General features: G+C 41.2%; 4 protein-coding genes across 6 annotated transcripts in view; 2 read left to right on the forward strand and 2 right to left on the reverse strand.

Moving 5' to 3' along the window:
* Positions 1-484: 484 nt before the first annotated feature.
* Positions 485-7277, forward strand: prrt4a (proline rich transmembrane protein 4a). The gene is made up of 3 exons (XM_068603386.1): positions 485-565; positions 823-1754; positions 3324-7277. Exons 2-3 carry the CDS (start codon positions 944-946, stop codon positions 5399-5401), a joined length of 2889 nt encoding a protein of 962 aa, XP_068459487.1. The 5' UTR covers positions 485-565; positions 823-943; the 3' UTR covers positions 5402-7277.
* Positions 6468-13425, reverse strand: impdh1a (IMP (inosine 5'-monophosphate) dehydrogenase 1a). 2 transcript variants are annotated; one of them, XM_068603387.1, is made up of 16 exons: positions 13235-13425; positions 12579-12677; positions 11977-12025; positions 11197-11298; positions 10853-10927; positions 10512-10718; positions 10305-10392; positions 9983-10182; positions 9639-9729; positions 9432-9527; positions 9166-9309; positions 8769-8910; positions 8537-8680; positions 8360-8443; positions 8036-8052; positions 6468-7895 (listed from the first exon to the last, which is right to left on the reverse strand). In XM_068603387.1, the coding sequence occupies exons 1-16, from the start codon at positions 13387-13389 to the stop codon at positions 7792-7794; spliced, it is 1797 nt and encodes a 598-aa protein (XP_068459488.1). In that variant the 5' UTR covers positions 13390-13425; the 3' UTR covers positions 6468-7791. The 2 variants fall into 2 exon arrangements, with proteins under 2 accessions (XP_068459488.1, XP_068459489.1); XM_068603388.1 differs by lacking the exon at positions 8036-8052 and having other exon boundaries at positions 7792-7895; positions 13235-13403.
* Positions 13426-14997: 1572 nt separating this feature from the next.
* Positions 14998-18782, reverse strand: LOC137804333 (receptor-interacting serine/threonine-protein kinase 3-like). 2 transcript variants are annotated; one of them, XM_068603510.1, is made up of 12 exons: positions 18690-18782; positions 18276-18469; positions 17825-18140; positions 17584-17732; positions 17439-17488; positions 17058-17213; positions 16845-16927; positions 16649-16709; positions 16504-16553; positions 16096-16126; positions 15672-15914; positions 14998-15585 (listed from the first exon to the last, which is right to left on the reverse strand). In XM_068603510.1, exons 2-12 carry the CDS (start codon positions 18428-18430, stop codon positions 15578-15580), a joined length of 1302 nt encoding a protein of 433 aa, XP_068459611.1. In that variant the 5' UTR covers positions 18431-18469; positions 18690-18782; the 3' UTR covers positions 14998-15577. The 2 variants fall into 2 exon arrangements, with proteins under 2 accessions (XP_068459611.1, XP_068459610.1); XM_068603509.1 differs by having other exon boundaries at positions 18276-18436; positions 18690-18731.
* Positions 18783-20619: 1837 nt separating this feature from the next.
* Positions 20620-27443, forward strand: part of frmd4a (FERM domain containing 4A) — a 97722-nt gene continuing 90898 nt past the window's right edge. Inside the window, exon 1 of the mRNA XM_068604027.1 lies at positions 20620-20938. Within this exon, the coding sequence (XP_068460128.1) occupies positions 20894-20938 (45 nt within the window). The 5' untranslated portion in view covers positions 20620-20893. The remainder of the gene's footprint in view (positions 20939-27443) is intronic.

A 27443-nucleotide genomic window follows, 5' to 3' on the forward strand; every position in this document is an offset into this window, starting at 1 on the left:
AGTCAATAGTGTGTATTGACCTGTAGCTCTGGTTGGTTCAGTGCAGGTCACTGCCTGCCTGGTGGTTGACGAGCATGTTTCGGCCCCTATGACATATTTATGCCTTTTTTTATTTGTTTTCCTTCTCTTTTCTTCTTTCTACTCTTCTTGTCTCTTCCCTGTCCTTCTCTTCTCTTAATTTCAGTTTTTGGTCTCTTCTTTTCTTTTCTCATATATTAAATATCACACACAGTTCACATACACACCAGAGGGATGTGATGAACAGAAACAGCAGTAAGCAATGCTACTGAGTGTGGTGTGGATGATGCTTCACATTTAGGAGAACGGGATTGTGCAAACAGTCAATCTGACTGTCAGATCAGCGCAGCTGCAGATATTGGGACAGCGGGGGTTGTCTCGAGGAGGTGGGGTCTGTCCCATGTGCCGACTGATGGAGAGAAGAGGGGCACAGCACAGTGAGTATGAAAGGACACAGAGTGCTACGCAGAGAGAGACTGCAGGCGAGCAGCAACACGAAGGAGCATACATGTTTAAAGAGGCTGCAGCAGAGTGGGCTCATGATGAGGTAAGAAGGCAGTTGTGTACTTAACGTCTCTTAAAGAATCATTATAATGACCATTTGACGTGTGTACTGTGTGCATGTTATGGGAGTTTCTAGGTGAAAGAGTATGAGCTTTTTAATGCTTTCATGTTTGCATTTTAGTACTTGACCTATATGCAGAAATACAAGTTATTTATTTCAAATATCCTCAAAATGCACAACATTTGAGGAGTGGTTACATAAACTGTGTCTTGATTGTGATTTACCCTTCTCCCCCTCAGGTGTGTTAAGCATGAGATCACTCAAAGATCTGAGTTCAAAGATCGGTCAAGCTTGTGACTGGACAATACCCCTCAAAGCCTTCAGCATGTGACTTTGCCGTGAAATTTGTAGACCCTCGCCATGCACTCTGTGTGGAATCTTTGTCTTCTTCTTCTCCTCTGCTTACCTCTCTCACTTCATGTCATAGCCTTCACTGGACAAAATGTCAAGGATGCACAACATCCAGACACCAACACAGCAGTACAGCGTCTCACACAGCCATCACAGAGACCACGTGGATCTGGTTTAGCACCTGGGAATCCCATGTTTGGGACTGATAATGTTGACTTCCTGCGTCTGCCTAAAAACTGGTCCCAATTGTCATCAGTGGAATTCATGAAACAAGGCGTGATTGGTGAATACATTGATTTACAGGAGCACACAGAGACATCTCGTTTGTATCCTAATGAGAAGGGACTTATCATATCCAGACCTTCGGATACAGAAGCTGAGACCTTTAAGGATGGCACACAACTGGCAAGATCTTCATCAGGAAGACAACTACTTCGACCCACCCAGGAACAAACATTAAAGTACCAGACATCTGAGACAAGTACTCTATCCATATTGCCTTCTACACAGACAGGAGAGAATCAGCCAACTTTCTCAGCCTCACAGAATGAGATGACTGATGAACAGTTACCTTCTCTTCTGTCTGGATCCCTGCCATCACTTACGGACTTACCTTCACCACTGTCTGCCAGACCTGAGCTGAGCCCTGAGCGCCCTACTCCACCAGTAGCTGTTTGGGAACGGACCACAGACTCTGCTGGGGTCATGCAAGAAGGGACACAGGCGGGTACTGTCCCAGTCAAAGAGACCGGAGACGGATTGATTGATATTATGGGTGATATTTTACACAGAGGAGTTGCAAGCATTGAGGCAGATAAAGGTAAGCCTTGAATGAAATCAAATATATTTGGAGCACCTATCATGAAACCTAACACCAACCACTTGTCACTTATTGGCCACCGTGAATAGTAGGATTTATAGTGTTATAGTAGGATTTATAGTGTTGCCCTAATTAAGTACATAAAATACTAGACTTCAAGTCTACGTGGGACTGAAGTGTTTCTGATAGTTTTTCTACTGGCAGACACATTACTCTCATAGAAGGGTTTGCATCCCCACAATCCCCCAAGCTTTCACACGCCGAAAAAATCTCTCCCCAACTCTTTCTCCCCTATCCTCTCTCAGTCTTTTGATCACAGATTATCTCTATCTTGTTGATGTCAAAACAATAAATTAATTCAGTGTCCCTTACCCACACCCAAAGGTTACTGGATAATGTGGCGCACACATGCACATGCAGTATTTACCGTACACACACACTTGATGGCACTCACTTGTCAAAGTAAATTATGTGTTGTGTCCACAAGTATAGAGGGAGGAGGGCTTTGACATAACTCTGTGAGAATTTACCTTCCTCTAGTTGCCGAAGCATTTGCAGTTTTGCCAATGCTAAAATACAATTTTGTAAATTCTACACACAAAATACAAAATATTTTTCCACGTTTGCAAACACTTCATTTTAAGTAATTCTAAGCATTTTATTTTTTTATCACAATTTTATACAGAAACCAAATCAATAGCTCTTTCCTCGCAATGGTGAAAGAAAATTGTTTATTCTCAATACGGATACTCAAAACAGTATCAGACAGTATAACTGTAATAGACACAACCTTACCGGAGACTAAATTTATCAAATACTACAGTTTGCTGCTTCTGCATTGACACAATCCCTCTAATGCAAATGGACGACCAGAAATGGACACATCCCAGTTTATTAGCAGTATTTGGTGGCATACAGCTTACTCTGAAGGTTATTTCACCAAGCGAATGAGCAGCTTTACATTATTTATTGGTTACACAATCACAGTCAGTTGTGAGACCTCGGCATGTTCTGGTAGAAATAATGCAACATTAACGTCAGTCCTACACCTTTTGGCCGTGCTTAATAATAGCCACACAGAATGAGAGCATCAATGAGGTCAATACTGGCTAATCGACACATATTTTCTCTTGACACTGCTTCCTCATTCTCCCTCTCTCTCTCTGTGACCCAGTTAGAGAATTGCAGTTACGAGCCTGCTCTGTTGTATTATGAATTAACTTCACACATGGCAGATACTCCTCTGCTCTCTTTTTGGACAAAAATACAGTGCATAAAATTCACTTTGGCCTGTATTCATTCAAACTATGATGAATTCATCTGTAAATTAATGTTACCATTATTAAAACCATCATCAGCATGCTAACATGCTCATAATGACAACGCTTATGTTGATGTTCCACAGGATAAGTTTAGCAAGTTCATTATCTTTATTTAATGTGTTAGCAGCTCTCCATTTTCCCACTTAAAACATTAAGTTATGTCTGCGTAATGTATACCCTTCGACTCTGTTGACATAACAAATGAGTTTGTTGGTAAGGTTTAAATTTATCGTACTTGCTTTTTCAGATGACTCCAAGGATGATGACCCGCATCTTCCAAAGAACAGTTGCACGTCTGCCACACCCTGCAAAACATCAAACCAGTCCTGGACTCCCACCTACCCAGATGACTTTACCCCTGAGTCCCTGCGCCCCGATCAGATTCTCAGCTCTGTCCTTTTTGTCCCTCTGTATTCAGACTGGAACTCTGCCCTCGCCACATGGGGATTTGCATGGGAAGCACACATCTATGGCCTAGGGTCTGTTTTTACTGTATTTGGCCTAATCTCTGTGGTGTGCCTGTTAGGCCTGCCCCTCCGGTGTCCCCCGGGAAGCCCTTACTTCACCCTGCTGCACTTGTTCCTTCTAGTGTTTGCAGGGATCCAAGCATTCTGTTTGCTCTATGATGCTTACAATCACCAAGATCGACTTCCCCCTCTGGGTTCTCTTCTGCTCTCTGAGCTGCCCTTTCCCTGCTTGATTTCAGCCTTCTCCCTTGCCTTCATTATTCTTTCATTACGGTCACGCATGGGTCTTTCATTCCCACTTGCTAATTCCAACTTGTTCTCAGCTTTTCCCAGACCTTGCCTGTTACTGTGTATGTCCATGCTGTATTTTGGGGTTTCTCTTGGGTGTGTTGGCATGCTTCAGCTCTTCCACAGCCTCCCCTCAATGATCCTGCTATTCCCTCAGGGTGTGTTTGTAAGTCTTGCCATCTTTCTCTCATGCGCCTACTTCATCTTCTACTGCTTGATGCAATTCAACACTAAACACATTTACCGGCTGAATGACAATGGAGAGAGTGGCGGATCTCCTGCAGTTATGTCACCTGCACGATGCCCTTTTGCCAAAGCTGAGGACTGGGGAAGGGCAGCAGGAGCTGGATTAGGGGCTTCGTTGTGTTTGTTAGCATGTGGAGGCTTCCAGTTTTATGGGATGCTACATGCCCTTGGTTTGGGCGGTGTTGATGGCTATGGGTTCCAGCCCTGGCCCTGGTGGGGCTACCAGGTAGGCAGTAGGCTCTGTGAGATTGGAGTGTGTCTAGCTTTGTCTCTCATTGGTTCACACCCTCTATTCTGTCAAAACAACTCCTCTATCAAGACCAGAACTAATCCCCAGCCAGGATCTTGGTCCCGCCTTTCTTGTAGCTCCCCTTCACAGGGGCTCACCCTGCCCTCTCGGGGAGGTGCAGATTCTCCTGTCCTCTCCTCTCACAATTCTTGGTCCCCGGGTAAGCAGGAAAAGTTGGTGGTCTGTGATGTCATAATGAAGGGACAGTCAGAGGCTCTTCCTCTCTTCTCAATGGTTGATCCTCCTGGGAATGGGCTTGTCCCCAAGTCCAGCCAAGCCCAAAGCTCTGTACTACCTCACTTTATACCCCCAAGCCCATTGCACAAACCAACAAATGCTGTTGAGTCTCAGCTCTGGTCACTGGGTAGCCTAGGAATGGAGAGTGACTCAACTGTTGATCTGCGGCCCCCATCTCCCATAGACCTGTCCCGCAGCATTGACCAGGCTCTGTTTAGTGAATCCCTAATCTCTCGCAGTATCTTTGGTTGGCCAAGACTCTTCCATGCTACTTCCAGCCTCTCTTTGGGCTCTCCTAGCCAGGGTGCATTACAGGTAGTACCTAGCTCTATAGAAAATGCCCTATACCGAACCTCTTCTTGTGGTGACATGGAGCAAGACAACGTCCTCTCCAGTTCAAGACCTTCCCAGCCACAGAGCTCTTTGACATCTCACAGCAAGCCACCAGCGTCAACAGAACAATGGGATTGGAAAGAGAGCCTCTCTGGTTCAACACAAGGCCTGTGCAGCAATCCCAAGGAGACCGGAAAGTTGCGCTCAAATTCCTGGGCCAACAGAGGTCAAAACTTTGCTCAGAGCAGCCTCCCCCGAGCAATCCCCCACCTGTCATACCACCGGCGATACAGAACCCTGAGCTTAGCCTCCCGGGACAGTCACAGTTCTGGCCGGCTGGCAGGTACTAGACACCTGAGTGAGAGCAAACAGCTGGAGTGGGATCTGGCTGTGCAGGCGGAGTTTGTCAACGTGTGCCGACAAATTGACACACTGAGTGTTTGCAGTGACACCATTGAATTGTAGAAAGTTGTAAATGTTCAGTTATGATTGAAATGCACGTGACATTGTACAAAATTGCTCAGATCATGTTAAATGCTTTATAAAAATGATACACTTGAAAAATAATTACGTGACTAATAAAAGGAATTCACATTGATGATACAATATTTAGACCTAACTTATTTTCTATAAATACTGTACTGTTGATATTATGTATGTTGAAAACCTGACTTTAAAGGCTGTCTTCATCACAGTTCATCTCATCTTTAATATTTGTACAACTGACATGTTTGTGACTTTTGAAACTGTAAAGAGAAATTGAAAGGGACTTACAACTATTGGGGAGCCTTATTTAGTAGCGAGTGGACAAACTACACCGTGGATTTACTATTGTATTTTAGATTGAGGAAAACGTTTGATGGTCTCAGAAGATGATCACCATGATCTCTTTTTCATTGAGATTGTTTTGACACAGTTTCATCGACAGTGTTAAACAATAACTACAAATCAAAATTGAATTCACCAAAGGGAGCTCTTTGTCATGGTGAAGCATAATATTTCGCCGACACGTGATCAGCACCTTGCTGGCCATTACAATGTGTCCAAAGTCGGCAAACCTTTTGGCATGTAATGCTTTTCTCACTGGGTTATAATAAAGTATGTCAGTGTGGTGAAATACACTTTGAAATCCTAGGAAAATGATAGTCAACCACTTGAATGGTATCTTTATAATGTTATAGCACTACAGTCAAAGGTGCAATCATCTTATGCTTATGAAAGTGAAAAGTGAAGTGGTTACATTGAAATATATTTCACCCTCTAGTGGAGAAAATGAAAAACACTTTTTTCCTCATAAACTTGTGAATTGACAGAATTGTGAAAACAAGTTTGAAACGCCGATGTGAAAATGATCTTTATTCATCCAACACTATTAACATAGACATCATTTTGAACCCAGTGGATTATGGAAGAAAATATTATACACTATTTGCTGTAACCTTCAAATAAGAAACGATTAAGAAACTTAATCAACCAGTACACTAGCTTACTTATTTGATTGCATGTTATTGCAAAATTAAGATGAACTGTTCATGGTAAAACAACTTATGTTAAACCAAATATGTTGAGTAACAAACACAACAATAAGAAATATCCTTCAAAACTGATAAATAAACTTCAAATAACGTTTTGACTACATACATAAATAAATCTATCCTGGTCCATTGTTTTGTTCCAACCCTTCTTTACTGACTTTATCGCTCTATTTTATTGACTCACTATACTTTTTGCATGTTTTTAATGAACCTAAAAAATGTCAATAACTACCTTTATTATGTGTTATGTACAGTCAATAGCAATGCAATTAATACAGTTTTTTTGCTAAATTTAATTATGGAAGATTACAACATGTCAAGCCAATGTGACTCAGACTTATTTGTGAATATAAAATGAAAATAATATCAGGAATTATATTCAGATAATCAGAAATGTAAAATGTGTATAGTTGTTTGTTGTATCATGCAAACAGTTTGTAAGAGTGAAAAAGTTAGAGTGAGATTACAAAGCGCTCCTTGACACAAATATTTGAATTAAGGCTGATGCTAAGATTTGGTCACTTCTGCAACAGCAGCACACATTCAAATAATCCCAATCTGGAGGTGAGATTACATTCACGGTGATCAGAGCAGAGAATCCATTATGTAAAAGCAAAATATATTTTTTTTAGATAAACTACATATAGTTTGCTTAAACCAAAACGAGCAGGTGTTGTATGAATATAATGAGAACACAATTGTACTGTAGAGGGTCCCTCCTGGTTAGCTAATATTTATACACAAGATATCAGCACAGAGCTGTAATGAGGCGGTTTAATTTATCTGTTGCTTTACTCCTATTATGAAATACATTGGGAAACATTTTTATTATGCAAATAAAGTATCTGACTGCCTGATGTCCTGCAAAAGTCAATGCATGTTGCACTACACACAAATGATGCCATGAACATGTGACATTGCACCTCTGCAAGATTTGTTGTATGGCCTACTCGTCTGGATCAGGGTGTAATTCAGAGGTCAAGGAGGAGATGGGCCTCTCGGTCGATCAGCAATGATGAGCTTATCCTAAAGTAACATCCGTTTGCTTGTTGAAAGGGATCAGATAATTACGTTAACTCCACTGCACCTTGGCACAGTGGAAGAAAGACAGATAAAGAGTTTAAGGGCGGATGGGACTACATGTGAAGTTTGAGCTTGAGAAATTTAAAATTGACGTTCAAGTGTGTTGTTGGGTCTATATTTCATAGGATCAGAGATGGGAGAGACAAGAACTAGAAGGGAGAACCCAAAAATGCAGTCGCAGGTTTTACATTTGTGTAGGTTTTATATTAAAACAATTGCTTTCTGTTTGTAGTTTGATCACATGCGCCCGGTGCATCTGCTGATAGCTGCTGGGGACGGGACATTTGGTCCTGTTCGAGCATTTCCTCTTCCTCCCGTCTCAGTAAAGTCTTTTCTCGTAACTAAACATGAAACAGAAAAAAAAGAGGTTAAGGGTCACCTCTGTTGAGATAACATTTCCCTGCTGTAAAAGCAATATTGGCTGGAGATGAATAAATGAACGAAGAAGATGCAGGTGCGATAACCACATGGATGTACTTACATGGCACAAAAGAATATCTAATGTGACAGCATGGGTAAGAAAAGAGGAAGAGAGAAGACACATTTTGATGCTGCTAAGCACAGATGAATTCCATTTAAACAGTTTCTGTTGAAATTGTCTGAATACAAGTGAAGCCGACACACATCATTCGTAACTTTACTCTCATAAAGTAAAGAATCAGAGAGAAAACAGATGATGGTCGACTAATTCAAACAGTAGAAAGGGTCAATACAGAGAAGAGACAGAGAGTAAGAAGGGGTTGCGGAGGAAGGCGAAATGTCAGAAACCAGGGATCAGGGAGTAGCGTTCAGAGGTCAGACTTACGAGTGGAGGCCGTGGACTCCTCCCTCCATCTGAGCGGACATGGTTCTCTTCTCAAACTTCAGCTCTCCAGAGTACATCATTGACCTGGTGTAAAACCACACAGCTCATATCTAAAGGCTCTCACACATTACAAATGTACACACTTCGGCACACACGCAGACACCATTTCACACTTACCGCAAAATGGATAAACTCTTGGCTCCTATGTCCTGACAGCCATGTTGGATACCAGCAATGAGGTAAGGAGCAAACTTATGAATGGAGCCTTTATCTTGCACTGATCCTGAGACACCTTGAGCCACCTTCAGCTTGTCTCCCTCACTGGATACACAAACACAACTCAAGGTGTTATTGCGACGTCCTACGACTATGCATTTTCCTCAGGACCTTTGTAACCCCACTCTCTCACCTAAAGTAGCGTTTCTGACTGTTATTTTTCTCCATGGCATCCAAGGAGCCCATTCCTCTGTACTTTTTCAGACGGACACCATCTGAAAAGAAATACTCTCCTGGAGCTTCTGTGGTTGCCGCAAGCAATGACCCCATCATCACTGAGAGCAGAAATATGAGAGGACAAAAATATAGGATGCGGTTATGCAAATTGCGAAGGATAAACAGCCACGGACAAAAAGATTATACTGCTGACAGCACCTCCATACCTTCTCACTTCTGCTCTAATATATAAATATAGTTATGTTTTACACATTAAGATACGTAATAATTATTACAAGGGATATCTACGGAATGATCCGAATGTAATTCAAAGACTTGAGGAAAGTAGGATACAGAAGGAAACATGTATCTACCTGTTGATGCTCCCAGGGCCAGAGCCTTCACCACATGTCCAACAGTCTGAATGCCTCCATCAGCAATTACTGGCACTCCAAAACGTCGGGCATACTCTGCAACCTTATACACCGATGTTCCTTGGGGCCGTCCACATGCCATCACTGGGGATCGAGAGCATAATATTGTGTATTACAACCCTGTTTTACGTTTATTACGCATAATCTACATTTTCAGTTGTATCTTAAACCAGTTGTTATTTACAACACTGCCCTTTATAACATACCTTCCTGGGTGATACAGATAGAGCCACACCCCATGCCCACCCTCAGGGCATCCACACCAGCATCGATGAGGTTTTTGGCCTGAGCTGCTGTCACCACTAGAGGGGGACAGACAAACAGATAAGAGCTCAGTGTGGGAGACAGAGGTAAAAAAGGTTATACAAATAAAAGGTTATAGAGTGTTTCCACAGCACAAATGCAGAGCTTACCATTTCCTCCAACTACCTGTAGGTCAGGATACTTTTGTTTGATGTAGTTTATCATATTGATTTGATACACTGAGTTTCCTTGAGAGGAATCCTGTTAAAATGAAACAGAGAGATGAAGCACCTACTGTATGTCTAATATATATATATATATATATATATATATATATATATATATATATATATATATATATATATATATATATATATATATATGTATGTATTTACTTAAATTAGATCAAGAAACCCCAAAGCTACTACATTCATCCCATCTCCTTTAACAGGCTGATGATGTTTTTTGACGCCTTCAATCAAATCACAAATGAACCAAAAGCTGAGTGACCTACCAGGACCACCACATCCACCCCAGCCTGCATGAGTAGGTCTAGTCTGTACTTGTCGTCCTCCCTTGTACCGATTGCAGCTCCACACAGCAGCTGTTTGCGGGAGTCCTTGGAAGCCAGAGGATAATCTCTGTTCTTCTTCAAGTCAGTCCTCGCAATGATGGCAACCAGCTCATCGCTGTCATTTACTATGGGGAGCTTTCCTAGGAGAGTCAGAATGAGAAGAAATGAGTGACAAAAGAAAGAGAAAAGCCCAAGCATATATCTGAATCCAAGTGCTGGTGACTGGTGCTCTTCTGTAGCGTGACCTACTTCACAGATGTACCTTTTTTGCTACGTTGCAGTATATCATTAGCCTCTTTTAGTGTGACTCCAGCGGGCGCAACAACTAAATCTTCTCTTTTTGTCATTGCCTAAATCAAAACAAAGTGTGCATGTATATTAATATACCACCCATTTATTTGACAGCATATGATGCATATATCATATTCTGACAGACATGCACTCATAAACACATAGGCCATAGACCCACCTCCTCCAGGGGTTTATCGTGGTCCTTCTCAGACAGAAAGTCTATATCTCTGGAGGTGACAATGCCGACGAGCTTGCTGCCCATCTTGCCGGTCTCTGTAATGGGGATCCCAGAGAAACCATGGCGTGTCTTGGCCTCAAACACATCCCCCACTGTGTGTCGGGGACTCATTACCACCGGATCTGTAATAAAGCCCTGCTCAAATTTCTGGCAAGAACAAAAACACAAGTGTTAAATGATTAGAGCCCATTTCAATGTATGCAGTTTCCATCTTGTTGTGTCACAGATGACTTCATTCTTCAACTGTAAGTCCATGTGTTTGTCGACTTTGTCCATCTTACCTTGACTTTGCGCACCTCGTTGGCCTGGAACTCTGCAGTACAGTTATGATGAATCATTCCAATCCCACCCATCAACTGAAACCAGACAATCAGAGACATGTGAGGAAAGAATAAATTGATGAAATAACACTGAAAAGGTATCCAGGTCCCAAAATGTTCTTGTGCACTTGGTGCAGGTGGATGCTAAACTCAGTGAGCAACCTGGTGTGTGTGTGTGTGTGTGTGTGTGTGTGTGTGTGTGTGTGTGTGTGTGTGTGTGTGTGTGTGTGTGTGTGTGTGTGTGTGTGCGTGTGTGTGTGTGCGTGTGCGTGTGTGTGTGTCTGTGCTGCAGTGCTTGTACTCACTGCCATGGCGATGGCCATGAATGACTCTGTGACTGTATCCATAGGAGATGAAATAAGAGGTGTCTTCAGGGTTATCTTCCTCGTCAATGCAGAGGTTAGATCCTAAGAAAATGCATTTGGAAACACTTAGAACAAAGTAAATCTCAAATGTAATCTCAAATGTTTCGCTATGACCTACTGACGACATGATTTTCGACAAGCAACATCCCCAAAGTGATGCAGCTGCAACACATTTGTTAACCAAATGTTAAGGCTGGTTTTTATTTTGCATTGAGTGAACCTATGAACCTGTTTAGACAGATTAAAGGTTGACTTGTTGAATTCACCTGCTGAGTGTTCAATGACGCAAGCGTGTGTCTGTTTTGAACACCTGCTATCCAGCAATAACCCATGTGACCCAGGCATGAAATTAATTTAATGTCCCAGCAGAGCTTGCAAAGACGAAAACAAAGCAAGCCAAACAAACAACCATGTGCTCAACGGAACATAACAAATTGTTAGGGATGAATTACAAGGGTTGCATACAGCAACACCTGTCTGTGCATGTGACATATTGTCAGAAATATTACTCATCAGTAAACATTTGTTTTATTCAGGTCAAGCTCAAGAACATGTATGTGACCCAAATGAATGACAGTGCAGAGTGAACATGAAAAAGATAAATGTGATTGGTTTATGTTTGTCCAAAGAACTTTAAGAAAAAAAGAAGATATCCTGTGAACCAGAGAACAGTATTCAGTTTGTTGCTTGTGATATAGAGAACAGTGTAATGATACGTACCACCTCATCAGAAGTAAAATCTATGAAACCAGGGAGGATCAGGAAGTCACTGAGAAGGGAAACAAAACAGACACTTGCTTTGGAACTGGGAGAGTTAGACATGTCTTTAGAAATGATCAAAATTACTTCTAACAATCACCATAAACAAGGATTATGCAGCTTTAGTTGTGTATGTGAACTGTACAGCGCAAATGATATTCCTGCAAAGCAGCAGTTTATTAAATTTAGCTGACAGTGAGCAGACATAATCTGTCAGCCTTTCAGCCCATTGCATTTATCCTCTGCACTCTGATAAACTCTGCATATAGCCTCCATTAAGGAAACTACACCAATGCCCATTAACACACTGATACATGCATAAACACTCACACACTGCTTTTAATATCTGTGACCCCACTCAGTGTCATCCTTGAAAGTAGTATTACTCATTATAATCCTCCAAGTAAAACCCAAGCAGATGTGTCATCACTGATATTACAAAACATTTAATGGAAGACATTGCATAACGCTAACGTGTGGGTCTATAAGTGCACGTGCACCTGTGTGTTTACTGTGTCATACCATAAAAAGGGCCAGTAAATGTATCTCTGTTGTGGACTCACTTGTATGTAAGTCCATCGCCGATAGAAAAGAGTTGTTGTGCTGTTAATCCATCTTCAGGAACATAACCTGTGCCTCCACTGATCAAGTAGTCTGCCATGCTAAAAGAGAAAAACGCACATGTGCACACACGATGTGACTGAAAAATATTAAGTACCAGGCCTGTATTTTTGGAGACAATTAATTTAATGTACATCCCAGCATCATATAATATATGTGCATACATCTAACGCCACAAAAAGAATGCATGTTTGTTCAGTCTGGATGTATTCATCCCTTGTGCAAGACATACATGTTGTTTTGCCCGTCTCTTTCTTGACCTCTGTTTCTTACGCACATGCTGTAGCCAGATCCTAATGCAAATGTTGGACTGGAGACAGGAAATGCTCACAAAAGAAATCCGTTCTGGTTTTTGGTAAAACTTTCAATACACCTGTGATGGCAGTGAAGTAGGTAAGAGGATTTGGTTGGCTGCAGTTAGCTGATAATCAGGCCTGTAAAAGAACACAACCTCCTCTGCTACAAAGCAAAAACATCTTTGCTTTTGCTGGAGATACAAGTCATACAGCTTTATACAATCACTTCTACACTTTAGCGAAGGGCATGACCTTGCAGTGTATGCAGTGCAGTAATGGACTGAGCAAGAGTAGAGACTGACCTCTCTGGTTCATATCCAGCTTGAATACGTGTCGCACTGTATCGCTGGGCTGCAGTCTCATGCCCATGTCCGTGTGGTGTCGGGTGGCCAAAGGACCCGTAGGATTGAGTTTGTTCCCCATCTCTGTTCGGGATGTGTGGCCGTGCAGGTTCCATGTCCCCTACAATCCTCCGGTAGTCAATTTGATAAGTGTCCCTCTCCCCATCTCCAAACCGGTCATAACCATGACTCTCCATCTCTAAGAAATCCAGGGCTACGACCTCCACTGGACCCCACCACCTCACTAACACACACACACACTTCAAGCACCTCTGACTTGTCAGATGAAGTCACACTCTTACCAAATAAACAATTGTACCAGCAGCTCCCACACAAATCAACAAACTAAAATTTCTGTTCAGTTACAAGCCCTAATACACACCCAATGCTTTGAGTACACGTCCACACAAACACCTTTCAGACACACCTGACATTGGAGGAAGCTGTCTAACCATCTGTTTTGTGGCCAGTGCAGCAGTTTCACCAAAACAGACAGTATTACAAGATTTCACAAATTTACGTTTTCTGAAAACGTGTAAAATCTGAAAACCGCAAAGACAGCAGCAACAAACATACTTTTGAATTGAGTTGTTTGCCCTGAGGAGAGTTTGTATTCCAGTATGGCAGCTCTCATCCCTGGAGTTTGAGGCCAGTTCGGCCCTCACGCAGAGTTTTTAGCTAACCTGTTGATCTTGTCACACGAAATTTAGAAATCCATGACAACCCCCAGCTGGAGGCGTGAGAAGCCACTGAAGAGGACTCAGGTCTTACTTAGGTGGTGGAGATTCGTCCCCCTGGAGGCCCAGAACACAGAGCTGCTTGGTTATCTGCGGCGCTTCTTTCCACTCTGTTCTCCCAGTGCCTGCTGAGCTTAACTCTGTTTCTGACAGTAGCAGACGTCACTCTCCCACAAAGAGGATTGGGAGCATTAGTACAGCGAGGTGGGGTGAGATGGGTGTGTAGGGTGGAGTGAGGCAGTAGGGCTGAGGGAGAGAAGGATAACACTTGAACACACTTTCCCCTCTGAGGATTACCAGAGTAGAGGTGTGAGGGCTTTTTTTCCTTTCTTTTTTTTTTAGCAAAGGAGACAGAACTGTGAATGAGACAAAGGTCAAATCCCAGAATGCTGTTACGCTGCTAGCTCTGCTCATTTGAGACAGAGGACAGACAGAAATAGAGACATATGAAAGTTTCTGTGCGTGCATGAAGAAAAGCAGAACATGTTATAATTGATCCTTCAGACTGAAGTTAAGAGTGGCTTTGAAGAATACTGTTGGTTGTCAACTGTTACATTTTCACCACCACCAGTCATACAAATTAACGGAAAATTACAATTTGTTGTCTTTTCAGTTCACCGTTCGGTCCAGTATTCAATGTGAGTGGAGTGAACAACAAACCTTTGGATTAAACTGAGAGCAACTTTGTTTCCTGGGCCCTCAACACCATCATCTGCAGGTGACTGACTGACTGCTTGTGACAGTTACTGAGGGATTGAACCAGAAAAGCCTCTTATCCAGTCTCTCTCTCTCTCTCTCTCTCTCTCTCTCTCTTTCTCTCTCCCTCCCACCCACTGGAGGAAACAAGCAGCATCCCCTTTTCATAATATTGTTAATGATAATGACGCCACACCCCCTTTACAAAACACAATGTTACTTTCTGAACAAAAAAAGAGTAGGTGAAATTGGTGAAAAAATATGTTTATTAAGAAAAAAAAAAGTGTAGTTCTTTGTTTGTTTGCACAGCTTTTTAGCTGTAAACGTGGTTAGCTATCAGCTACTTTACAGCTGCAGACTTTAGCCAGGAAACAGAGAATGACATATGTGTTAAAAAGATTACTACTGTATAACAAAGACAATTACAAGATAGTTAATATACACTGTAACAACAAGATATGCAACATTAAGAGACATCAAGTTTTATTCTTGATGATTGGGTTGCTTTTAGCTGTGATTTCAAACGAGTAAAACTGCAGCACTCTTATATAACTGGGTACTGAGCTCCAAAATATAATTTCTCTAATAGAGAAGGTTGATCTGCAAAGCTCTTGCCTCTGTTGGTCATCCTTGCTCATATTATTATGAACTCTTTCCATACAAGAGAAACCAAATCATCGATCAGCTTGTACACTAAACTAGCACCATCATTTATCTATAATTTGGTCGATAACAATAAAAGTATAGAAACGATTTCAACAAAGTAGTTATATGTATGGCAATGAATAAAATATAATGAAGTGTCGGAGGAGAGGCAGGGGAAGTCTTTGACACCCACAGAAAATGCAGCAAGGCCACCGCGTCATTGGAATTAGCCACCTGAAGGAAAAGAAAGTGAAATTAAAAAAGTTGATTGAAATGTCATAACTCCCATGTTTGGTCATTTTAGCAGGAGGAAATCCTACCGAGCCTCTCCACTAGTCTGGGCTCGTGCTTTTTGAGGGCGTCGTAGAAGGCTGCTTTGACCACTTCCCCTCCTGAATGTAATGCCGTCAAATAAAGCACTCTCACTTTGTCCTGGTTCGTTCCAGCCACAGTAATCTTTGAGTAGGTTTCATGGGATACCATGTCCCTAAGCTCCTCTGTTATTGCCATGACTTCGGCCACACATTGAATCAACGATGGCCTTTCGTCATCAACAAACTTTGCTGTTTTAAAATACAAAAGAAGGAAAGCACACACATGAAACACTTAATTGAATCATTAATGAGGCACCATGTGATTAAAATGGTACATGTCAATGTCATGTTAATTTTAGATCTTTGATTACTTTTTAGGAAAAAAAAGGTTTCTTCACGACGACATCAATACAGTAACAACAATACTCACCTTTGGCTTTAGTCGTAATTCTGACAGACTCCTGTTGGCAAAAATATAAAGCTCTCTTAGTCTATTTTGTGAAATCTATTTTAATGTATCATACACTTGTTTCAGAATCCAAGTTCAAAACAACGAGTTAGTTTTTGTTTGTTTCTTTATGACTAAATGAGGTCTGGTAATATAATAATAAACCACTTTCCATTTGCATCAAAATAATATTGCTTTAAATGAATAACAGAAAAAAAAAACAATATTCCAATTCTTTGATTTCTTGATTGTATTTTCAGTTTGACTGTAGGCTAAATGTTTTTGTTCTTTCTTCTCAAGATTACCTGGTTAAATAAAGTTAGTTATTAGCTTCTCATTGGTTAGTTTTTAACTTCCTGTGAGGCAATGGTCAAAACGCATTAAGCATACCCGTATTGGAGCCCGCTCAGTTATTGTGTCCACAGTATCAATTGACTGCTCTGAAAAGAGAAGAGAACATCGGGTTTCATTCAGGAAAATGGGAGATAATTTTTGAGATTAAAACCTTCTTTACTCACAGTATTAATTAATCTACCTGGTGGCTGCTGAGAAACATTGCGAGTCCACGGTGTGTTTGATTGATAACTGGTTGGTGACTTTGGAAGAAAAACAGGGAGAAAGTATGATGTATTAGAGAAATTGATAAACAGTCAGAAGTGTTCCTCGCCATTATGTATCAGGATTAATCTGCAATATATTTCATCTTCTAAAATTACACTGATGAGTTGTACCAGTTTTGTCAAAACTTGACCGACCACATCAAGAATTGCCATCTTGTACTTTAAAAACACATTCTCAGTGACTTCAAGGCAATCTGAAAAGGAAGCAAAGTTTAATTTGTTTAATATGTATCTGTCAAGCTAGTCAACAAAAGGTTCATTTGATTTAAGCATATTGTTCAGACTAGGAAATGTTGAAGAATGGTGATAATGATAAACATTTACTTTTAAAGGGAGGCCTCTCGGAGGGAGTGCCATCCCAGCACTTCTTCATGAGCTCAACCAGCTCTTTCAACCCTTCTTCGCTCATCTGGTCAATGCTCTCAAAAGTAGGTCTGACCCCTTTTGGGATCTGGATTTCCACAAGAGCAAAGGAAGCACCTACAGTGCATGTGATACAATGAAGACATGCATGATAACATACAAGCATAACTAATTGTGTAGACTGCACATACACAGTGTATAAAAGACATAGTTTAGTTGTATGTTGTGAGGGAAACAACACAGATGAGAAATTCGATGGTAGGATGTGATTTCATTGCATAAAATATTGTAAACCTAAATTAAATGTCAACATGATGGGACAATAAAACAGATTATACGTACTTGGATAAGGCTCTTTACCAGTGATGATGGACCAGAGCAGGATGCCATAGCTGATCAAGAGAAAGGAAGAGATTTTCACTAACATGTTAATGCTGTTAAGATTTTTACCATTCTGAGAAGAATTATTCATTATGTTATGTCTCACCTGTAGATGTCAAAAGATCTGTTAGCTTCATATGACACTTCAAAAGCCTCAGGAGGCATGTACTTGTATGAACCTTCGATCCCGTCTGTTGTTTCTCTGTTGCTGTTCAAAACACTGGTGGAAACTCTTGACAGACCAAAATCTGCCAGCTGCAGAGAAAGAAGGGACATATAATTTCAAATAAGCAATTAAATCAGCCTCATTGCTGACTTAAACATAGTTTAGGTTGAGTGCACTCTACCTTGGCATTAAGATCGCCATCCAGCAGTACATTACTTGGCTTAAGGTCATGGTGCACAATATTCCGTGAATGGAGGAAGTTCATGCCTTGAGCCACTTGATGGGCCCAGCGGCAGACCAGCGGCCACGGTGGAGGGCCAGAGAGTTTCTTCTGCAGGGACTCAACAGATCCTCTTTCCATGAAAGCCATCACTAGTCCCTGTTGCGTGGATCTCAGTCCAGGTGGACATCCCTGATAGGTTCCATAAACTCTCACCACAAAATCACAGGGAGCGATATCCATGTAAAAAGCCTCGTCCTGCAGTGACAATAAGTGGCTGCATGGAGGAGGGGATTGGTGAGAAAGGAGTAGAGACAAAGCAAAACAGCACCTTGAACTACAATTTAACATATGCATGACTTTATCATTTAAAAGTTTAAATTACAGATAACTTGCACATATTTTCATTTACCTAATCCCATCACGGAGTATCTTAATGGCCACATCAATGCACAAGTCCTTGTGCCGGGCCTTGTAGACATAACCAAACCCCCCTTGGCCAAGTGACTCCCATTTCTCCAAGCTTGCGTCACCAACTGGCTCAGGCTTGTGGCTCCGCAGCTCCATCTCCTGCTGGATTCAGGTAGAGCAGCTATAACCGATAATCTATTAGAAAAGATGTAAATAGTTATAGAAAAATCGTGCTCAATAAAGTGGTTAAATGACTGCTTAGATATTTGTTTTTGTTGTAATTACAGTGCCGTAGCTTCTAAAAAGGTTAAACACGATTCTTACGGCAGCGGTACTCTCATGTTTCTCGGTGTAAAGACACATGAAAATAATCGTCTCTCTTTTCTCCTTTTTGGTTTCAGACCCTTCTACTCACCACGTATCTGCTCATATGCTGTCCACATGAAGTACTAGAGTTGGTTCATACTCAAGCTGTGGCGGTGAAGAGGTTCAAGTTTCACTTTCTGCGCCCTCTCGGCAGTTGAAGGGAGGAGTTCGTTGGACGTAGGATTTCCTGTTGCGATTAAATACAATTATGTATTTAAATAAATATACATTGAAGAGCATTAAATCTGTCCTCATTTAAGAAATACAAACTGGATTATTGTTCCTTTTTCTTTTCTTCACTATTTTTTCAGCGTCTATAAAAATGCTGTGACACATTCTTTGACTTCCTTAGAAAACACGAGTTGTAAGAAGCTTGCACTGAGAGGAAACTGTGAAGGGCTCGAAGTTCTTCTGTATGCGCAGTCTGACTGGGGTGGAGCTGTGGTAAAGATCTTGTATCTTTTGATTTGATATGTAGCAAGCAAGATTTGCTTAGACTGACACTGCATCAGGTAACAAATGACAGTAGTTCAAAGATCTTATTCTGTTGCAGTTTTCGCTACATCCTAGAAAGTATCTTCCTTTTCTTTTTGTTAGACAATTGTTAAAGTGACACATTTAAAACCCCAAAAATGGTAACACTCACAAAACAAGGAGGATGTCTGTAAGTGTGGGACACGACATTGACAAAAAGATAATAAAGAAAATGATAAAGTACATATCTATCTATCTCTCTATCTCTCTCTCTCTCTCTCTCTCTCTCTCTCTCTCTCTCTCTCTCTCTCTCTCTCTCTCTCTCTCTCTCTCTCTCTCTCGATCTATCTATCTATCTATCTATCTATCTATCTATCTATCTATCTATCTATCTATCTATCTATCTATCTATAAGACACTTAAGTGCTGCATACACCTAACAAACAATTACAACATAGTAATACATAACAAATGGTATTTGACTGTTAAAATGTTTTATTTGAGCATAATGCTGGGAGTATGCACCCTGTTCACAAACCAAGAAAGCATGTCAATAAATGTCACATTAAAAATAATTGAATTTTCATAATATTTGTTATCTGAGCCGTGAGCTTTATTTCCAGCCTTCATTATTTGTAGGATTTCCTGGATACCTTTTCTCTCTCTCTTTCTCTCATTACTCATCTCTATCTTACGTGCTCTTTCATGCACACACAAGACAAACGCCACGCTGTGACTGTTTTCAGTGTAAATTATTTATGCCAAACACTGCTCTAAAATAAATCAGTCTGGAGACCAGGTGTCTGTGAACATGACAGCCATGAATCTAAATCATATGCGCACAAACACACATGCACACTCTGTTCATTAAGGGAGCTGAGGTGAATTACTCGCATCCCATGCTGCCTCGCTGTTTCGTCTGGTATCGATAGGCGCGGTCTGCTCTCGCTCTTTGCATTTCCATTGCTCTCTCCCCTCCCTCTTCTCCACCCACCATCATTTACGCTCAGCCCAGTGGGGACCTCTCTCCACTCCATCTCTCTCCTCCAGGCTGCTTTTTTTTTTACCTCATCCTCTGCCCTTCGGAAACTGTCTGATATATTGGGCAGAGGATCAGCCTATAGAGGATCTCTCTGTGCTGGATCTCTTAAGTGAAGAGCTGAGCGTTTGTCTTTCCCACCACAGTGGAGGAGTGCGTCATACTGGGGAGCATCACTTGATGCAGGTTACATCCTGTGGAGCAGCGACCGGACAGCCTCAGGAGAAAGAATAGACCGAAAACCCACGTGCACGCCTGGATGTGCTTTGTGTTGTGAGGAGAGTTGACTGGAAAAGGGAGGCAGAAGGCAGCAACAGAGGGAGGGGAGCATTTAGCAAGAGGCGCCAGAGTCAGAGGGGTTTGGGGGAGGTGGGCGCGGGGGTCTGTGGGGAGTGTTTTAAAAGTGAAAGGAGGAGTGTGTGGAGGGGTGGGGGGGCTGCACTGCTTTCAGATCAAAGAACTGGAAGGAGGATTTCTTTACGCTCAGTCTGAAGAGTAGCAGAGAGACTGGGGAGTCACAGGCTCTCCAGGGACTGTGGCATTACAATTAGAGACTAGAGGCTGCAGCACTGACTGGTTGAGGACACTGAGTGGGAGGACCATTCAACTGACTTCATCTGGACTGAGGTGAGCTTGCTTCCTGCTCGAAGACTGCTCAGAATAAGAGGAAGAGGATAAGAAGTCCCTCTGGCAAATTGGCGACATTCTCTTTTCACAAGAATCCATAGGAGGATCCCATCATGGCTGTCCAACTCATGCCTGAATCAGCCGTGGGTTTGCTCATGGTGAGTCTCGGAGGGGTATAGTATTGCAGACGCTGTCTACTGTCTGTCTTTGTTTCTTTCTCTCTCTGCTGTGGCTTTCTCTCATCACTCTCTCCTCTTGGCAAATGCCAGCTCACCTCTTGCCATAGCAAGAGGTGAGCTGTCATATGATTCAAAATGATGTTGATTGTTTGCTCCTGTCCTTTTACCACCATCTACAAGCCCAAAATAGTCTGATAACGTCCTAGTGAGGCTCTGAAGCCAGTTTACGTATTATTGCATCCAACTCAGAGAACTATAGCGTTTGTCTAACTCCACCACGTGTAGTAAGACAGTGCAGTGAAGTGTGGGAGACATCTCTCAAAGAACACTGCAGGCTTTGGGATGTGATGCTGAACATGGTGTCCGTGCCTGACACAGATGTCCTTTAATAAAATGTTACTTTTTATATGGGTGTGAAAATGGCATGTGCGTGAAGTGCATGTAAATAAGTTGCTGCAGGGGTGTGAGTGTGTGTGTGTGTGTTTGTGTGTGTTTGTGTAACATTAGCTTGCGATCATTTCTTATCTCCAAGACTGAATACATTTGAAAACCTGGCAAAGGATTTGAAGGATTGTTAGTGCAGAGTCCAGTCCCTCACTGACATGAAGCAGATTGACTTGGCTTGGCTTGGCCCGGTTCAGATAGCCATAGAGAGCGATGAAATAGAAACACACATCATGCGTAAATCCATAAAACTCTGCCTCGTGTCCAGCCACACAGAGAGACAATGGCAGTGTGGCTTTGCTGCATGTGTAGAATACAGATAAGGCACGGACCCCTCCGATGATAAGCTTTAATGAATTGAAAGTACACTCACTATGCAGGGTGACTTTGTGTAAGAGATCTTGTTCTGCTCATTCTCATTCTATAGTGTTGGCATGCTGCAGTCCCAGGGGGAGTCATGCATCGCCGCACTACCTGCTATCTCCACCTGTCATGGCTGTCTGTTACTATGGCGATAGGCCATGCACCCCACTCGAGGTAGAGGCAGCAGAAAAAGGACCAGCGTGCATGAGATGATGGACTGGGCAGCGGAAGGATGGAGAAAAAGCAAGTGTGAGTGATGAGGGCAGGAATAAAAAGAGAATGAGTAAGAAAAGGAGGAGAAAGTGAAAGTGGGCTTTTTTTCTCCACAGAAAGTGGCGCACTACAACACATATTATCATATTTACAATTGTCCCCTCAATATTAGACTCATCCTTAAGGTATTTTTCTTTACCTTGTATGGTGGGGAAGCAAAAATGGGTTAATCTGCTGGCAGGCAGTTGGTGTCCCTTGACTCCATTTTACGACATTGGCATAAAGGGCTTTCCCTTACAAGTGCTACTACTGTCATAGCTGAGAGGCCTCGTCGACCCAGCTCGCACAGGAACTATCTTACTGTCATAACTTTTTCTCACTTTCTTCATTTCTGATGAAAGCCTCACGTCTACAATTTTCTCACTGGAGTCGCTCTTTGCCTATTGGCAATGAGCGAAACATATTAATATAGACTTCACTGGCTCTTTTGTTGTCTTCTTTGCCACATACTGGATTTATCAATCGCTGCCGAGCTCACCAAGGCTAAGAAATAATGTGCCTTCAAATCTGTCCTGTGTCAAATTGTCCTATAAATACAGGCTGAACAAGTTTGACATTGAATAACTAATGTCAGAGCTCAGAGACCCATCCATCCATTATCAGCTGCTTATTCGGGGTCGGGTCGTGGTGGCAGCAGGCTGAACATTCACACAAATTAATTTCATAGATAGACTCACTCACCAAGCTCAAGCTAGATCTTGCCGGAAGTAAACTCATTCAGTTACCACAAACAAGCCAAATTATGTTTTCTTTTTTCTGCCATGAATTCCGCTCATACAAATAAAATGAGGGCAGTAAATTGTGCTTTAGTTCTCCTCTGGGCTTTATTGGTCTGAAACTAATGTGATTGGCCCAGACTTACTCTAGCTCAGCTATAAAACCCAATGGCCTCATGTCTGTTACAGACTGGGCCAAGAATTATTGCTAGTATTGCCATTGGATCAATAAAATACTATGGGAGAAACGTATGAATGAGTCTTTGGGGAGTTATAGTTTTTTTAAATACACTTTAACCATCACATACTAATTAGAAATGGAGAAGTTATATATATATTGCATCTCTTTCTCCATCTGTCTGCTCTGACGGGTTTCTGTTTTAGCAAAAGGATAAAGGGATCAATAACAAGTATATCTCTGGCTAAGACACACAGACATGCTGTCATTTGATATAACAGATCACAGACTAGATGGTATCATTTGACCTCAATGGGTTGTGTTAAAGCTTCACTGCCAAGGTCTTTATTTCTAAGCTCCTCGTTTTAACTATTCCTTAAACTGAAACATGACAACTGCACAAGAATAGTGTTTTTATTATTTTGTATTCTGAATTTATACACAATTATTTCCTGTTAGGGTTCAAACTAATGTGTGTGTGCTCTTGATTGTGAGATTTCGTTTCGACTTTAAAATCAGAACTGGAGCAGCTGAGCACTGCGAAGATTAGCTCCGCTCTTTAGGACTTAGAGAAGAGCAGCTATCTTCAAGATGGAAATGCCCTGTGGGGGTGCCCTGATGTACAAAATTAAATGCCAACAAAGTCGACTGAAATCTGGATTTTCGATAAAGAAGTGCTTTAAACCTGCACCTTTTGATGAGCATATGGGGTAAATAACAACAATGACTACAGAGTAAATCCAACAACATCTCTCAGGCTTCAGTGGGTTCAGTTTTTTGATGCAGATAATCCAGGGTTTATCATAAATTGAACACATGCTGATAAAGTCTCACATGGAATCATAATTAGAGACGGAAATGAGGCTGCCAAAAATGGGAACACAGTTTATCTCAATGTTCTGCTCGGGCTCGTGTTTTTTTTATTTTTACGGATTGCTTGTTCTGTCAGAGGGCTGTCTTTTTTTTTATCAATATGCATTTTTATATCTGTTACACTGGGCACGAGTGAATGCTGCTGAGGGAAAGCAGGGCAACTTGGTATCTTGACACACACACACACTCACACACACAGAAGCTAAGTGGATTATCTTCATATTGCTGCAGGGTCCTGCTCTGCATAGAGTGAGGAAAGAGCAGCTTCCTCGGTGATACAGCAGTGTACGTGTTGAAGTTCTTCTGTCTGTTTCGGCCGGAAACGTGCACTGGTGTGGTCGATGTCAACACCTGCCACAGCAATTATTACCGCATGTGTGTGGCTCGAACTTTGCCTGTTGTGAAGTCATGTGGATAACCGTATGATGGGGATGTTATTTATACTTGAACAAGCTTCCAGCTATAAGAACCACTCAGAAAGAGAGGCAACCCAAAAACAAAGACTGTATGCTGCCCTTCATGTTGGCGTCCATGTCTCTTCATTACTATCCCTCATTCAATTATCCTGTCAGAGAGGATGGCGGCCAGATGACTCAGTGTGATCAAGCCAGAGGATTCATTCAGCGGTAATCAAATCACTGCTTATGACGTGATGTACTGACTCTGTGTGTGTGTGTGTATAAATGTGACAAAATGAGTGCTTATCCCTGAACAAATTTGACACAATATAACCTGAGTTATTATTAGTGTTGAGAGAATATTCCCAATTAAGATTATCATTGGAGTTTCCCTTCCTGATGTGATGCACACTACAATAGAGCCGCCAGCATACACATTGGAGAGGGTTGAACAGCATGGGGGAGGGTTAGCAGAATGACATCATACTGAGATAATTGATTACTGCCCTGCAACAACGGTAGTGGAGAAGAAGCAGACAACATTTTGTTGCAAGTATGCGTGTCTGTATGTAACTGTGGAAATGAGTGTTTGGTACTTTTGGTGCATGTGGTTGGAGCGAACGCATCCAGTGATAATTCACATCTCATAATCTTTTAATCACACAATCAAATGCTATGAATCAAAGTGTCACTTTTACATTCATACACATCTTTATCACTGCTGAATCAGTTTATACACTCTTTATATATTCCTACTTCTTATGGGTGATTAGTAGACTATGAATCAGAAACACAGGCACAGATGGTATTTCATTTCTTTATTTCTTTTACTGCTGTTGTTTCAATGTATGCAACTTTATGTTTTTGTCCCACTACATGACAGTCTTGTGCTTTTTCTTTCTCGCCACTGTACCCTTTTCGTTTATTTATACAGTGCAAGTTGTTCTATCATAAACAAAAAAGAATAGTTGTCCAGTTAATCATTTTCCGTAAGCTGCAGTCAGACTGCAGAACAGTCATGCTTCAGTGAAGTAGGAGTTAGTTCTGCGGACGTCAGCAAACTGAAGCTGCTGTACTTGCTGCAGGGGGAAAGAGACACTTTTACTTTACAACAAAAAAATACTTTTAAACACCTCTTCATGCTCGTCTTCAATCTGTTGTTTCTTTGAAGGCAATGAAATTATGCTCGGCTGTTTGTAATATATGTGAAAAAAAATAATTATGAATAGGATGGTGAAGGGGCGATGCCAACAATACGCACCGAGTCTGTTGTGTGAAGTTAGATCATTTAAATTCTACACAGCTTCACTTCAAGCAAACGTGTGTTAATCAAAGGCTGACATAAAAAATGAGACAGAAGGAAACCTTGTTTAAGTTCTGACATATTTCATACATGTGAAATAGCAAAGACCATGATACAAGGAACTGCACCTATAGATTTAAAGTTTTCATGGCTTTTGACTCGGAAATTCTCCATCTCTTTAGAACAAATTAATCTTAATAATGTTGGATGTTCATGTTGATGCTATCATTATAAAGGAAGTAAAATAAAAGGTCTGTGTCTCTTATTAAGTCCATTTATTTTGTGTTTTAATGTATTTTACCCTTTTTAAACAGTTATCTGTGATGAACTTTGACACATTAAAGACACTACCTTAAAAACAACGTTTGGTTTTCATGAGCGTGGATACAACAACCAAAATGTCTGCAGATCCCTTATGTATTACATGTCAATAGAGACAATGTAGAACTACAATGTAACGTAAAGTCTTTTGCACATTTCATTGGTTACCTCTACTTAGGCTCTAATAATATGAATAAATAGCATCTTTAACATGTGAACATCAATATACGGTAAACCCACACTCACTCAAAATAACAAAATCCCTGTTGCAGGCCTGAGTTGTGGCTTGGGAGTGCAGAGACCTAAAACGGTAGTGGTCGCTACACTTGTTCACACAAGCAATAAACAAAAAGGGTGATGGTAAGCAGGCAGAGCGCAGAAGAAACAGCAGCACACGTGTTGCTAATCAACACAACATTGTTTTACACTATAACATTTAGTCACCGTATAGAAAACAATTATTATTATAATTATTTTAGATTACAATATATGATTTTAATCTGATCCTAATAATATTCAGACAATAGTTCATGAAACACCACAGAACTAACTCATTGTGACCCATTTAAGTGTTGACTTGATAGTGTTTTATTCTAATGGTACAAAATAGTTGATTCAAAAGATGATACTCAGACACATGACTCAGACAAAAGGGACCAGCATGGCTGCACTCAATGCCGCATTCCTCTTTCCACTAAAGAGCTCGTCCAGTTTCAACCTTTTATCAAAGCTCGGATTTCACTATCCTGTAGTGAAATCAAAGAACGAGGGCTGAGGCTGCAGTACAACGGCCAAAGAGAGCATATCAAATAGCAGACGGCAGTTTGATCAGTTTTTCATTTGCTGTTGACTGCTATGGTGGATTTATATTAGCTTGCTTGTCAAAAACCGCTGCCTGCTATTGCTAGATACTGGACGGATGAGATAACCTGGCCTTATCTAACTGTGCAGACCGATATTCTAAGATAAAGAGGTAAAAAAGAAGGGTTTTATAGAGCTGCAGAGATTTGTTGGTTTATGGATGACAAACACTTACATTATATAAATTAATTTAATTTTGGCATAAAAACTTTGATTCTTGCTTTTTTAATGTTATTTCATAATTAGTTGCATCAAGTTTGAATATAAAGCCATTTGCTAAGTCCACAAAGTCATGGTCACAGCTCAGCTTTGTTATTGATTGGAGCTTTAAATCTCACCTGTCATCTTTGAAAGTTGTCCATGATCACAGTATTGATTTATCTGTTTAAGACCAAAGGGGTATCATCTGCTATAGGATGGATGATATGGTAAGATTTGTTCATTGCCGATGTTAAACATTATTTTTGCATTTGTTGTGATTTACCAAGTTGCAAAGAATTTCTCTTTTTCCAGGGAGAGAGGGAGAAAACATGTAAATGAGACGAAAAGTAAGTAACGAAAAGTGCAAACGGGAGAAATGGTGCTAACCTCTCACCACATGCATAAATGTATAAGGATTGGTGTGTGTGTGTGTGTGTGTGTGTGTGTGTGTGTGTGTGTGTGTGTGTGTGTGTGAGAGAGAGAGAGAGAGAGAGAGAGAGAGAGAGAGAGAGAGAGAGAGAGAGAGAGAGAGAGAGAGAGCCTGCAGCATACA

The sequence above is a fragment of the Clinocottus analis genome, unplaced genomic scaffold, assembly GCF_023055335.1.
Source record: "Clinocottus analis isolate CAN_PGR_092001 unplaced genomic scaffold, fCliAna1.0.p SCAF_6, whole genome shotgun sequence".
Lineage (NCBI taxonomy): Eukaryota > Metazoa > Chordata > Actinopteri > Perciformes > Cottidae > Clinocottus > Clinocottus analis.

What these genes read in the sequence shown, in the direction of transcription:
- prrt4a (XM_068603386.1), top strand. Translation starts at nt 944, where the DNA reads ATGCACTCTGTGTGGAATCTTTGTCTTCTTCTTCTCCTCTGCTTACCT. An exon ending in AAGCATTGAGGCAGATAAAG is followed by an intron (nt 1,755 to 3,323) that starts GTAAGCCTTGAA and finishes TTGCTTTTTCAG; the next exon opens with ATGACTCCAAGGATGATGAC.
- impdh1a (XM_068603387.1), bottom strand. Translation starts at nt 13,389, where the DNA reads ATGGAACCTGCACGGCCACACATCCCGAACAGAGATGGGGAACAAACT. An exon ending in ACGAGGTGCGCAAAGTCAAG is followed by an intron (nt 10,719 to 10,852) that starts GTAAGATGGACA and finishes TGTTCTTGCCAG; the next exon opens with AAATTTGAGCAGGGCTTTAT. An exon ending in GGGTGGATGTGGTGGTCCTG is followed by an intron (nt 9,730 to 9,982) that starts GTAGGTCACTCA and finishes TCATTTTAACAG; the next exon opens with GATTCCTCTCAAGGAAACTC.
- LOC137804333 (XM_068603509.1), bottom strand. An exon ending in ATACTCCGTGATGGGATTAG is followed by an intron (nt 18,141 to 18,275) that starts GTAAATGAAAAT and finishes TCCTCCATGCAG; the next exon opens with CCACTTATTGTCACTGCAGG. An exon ending in TGTTTCTCAGCAGCCACCAG is followed by an intron (nt 16,554 to 16,648) that starts GTAGATTAATTA and finishes TTCTCTTTTCAG; the next exon opens with AGCAGTCAATTGATACTGTG.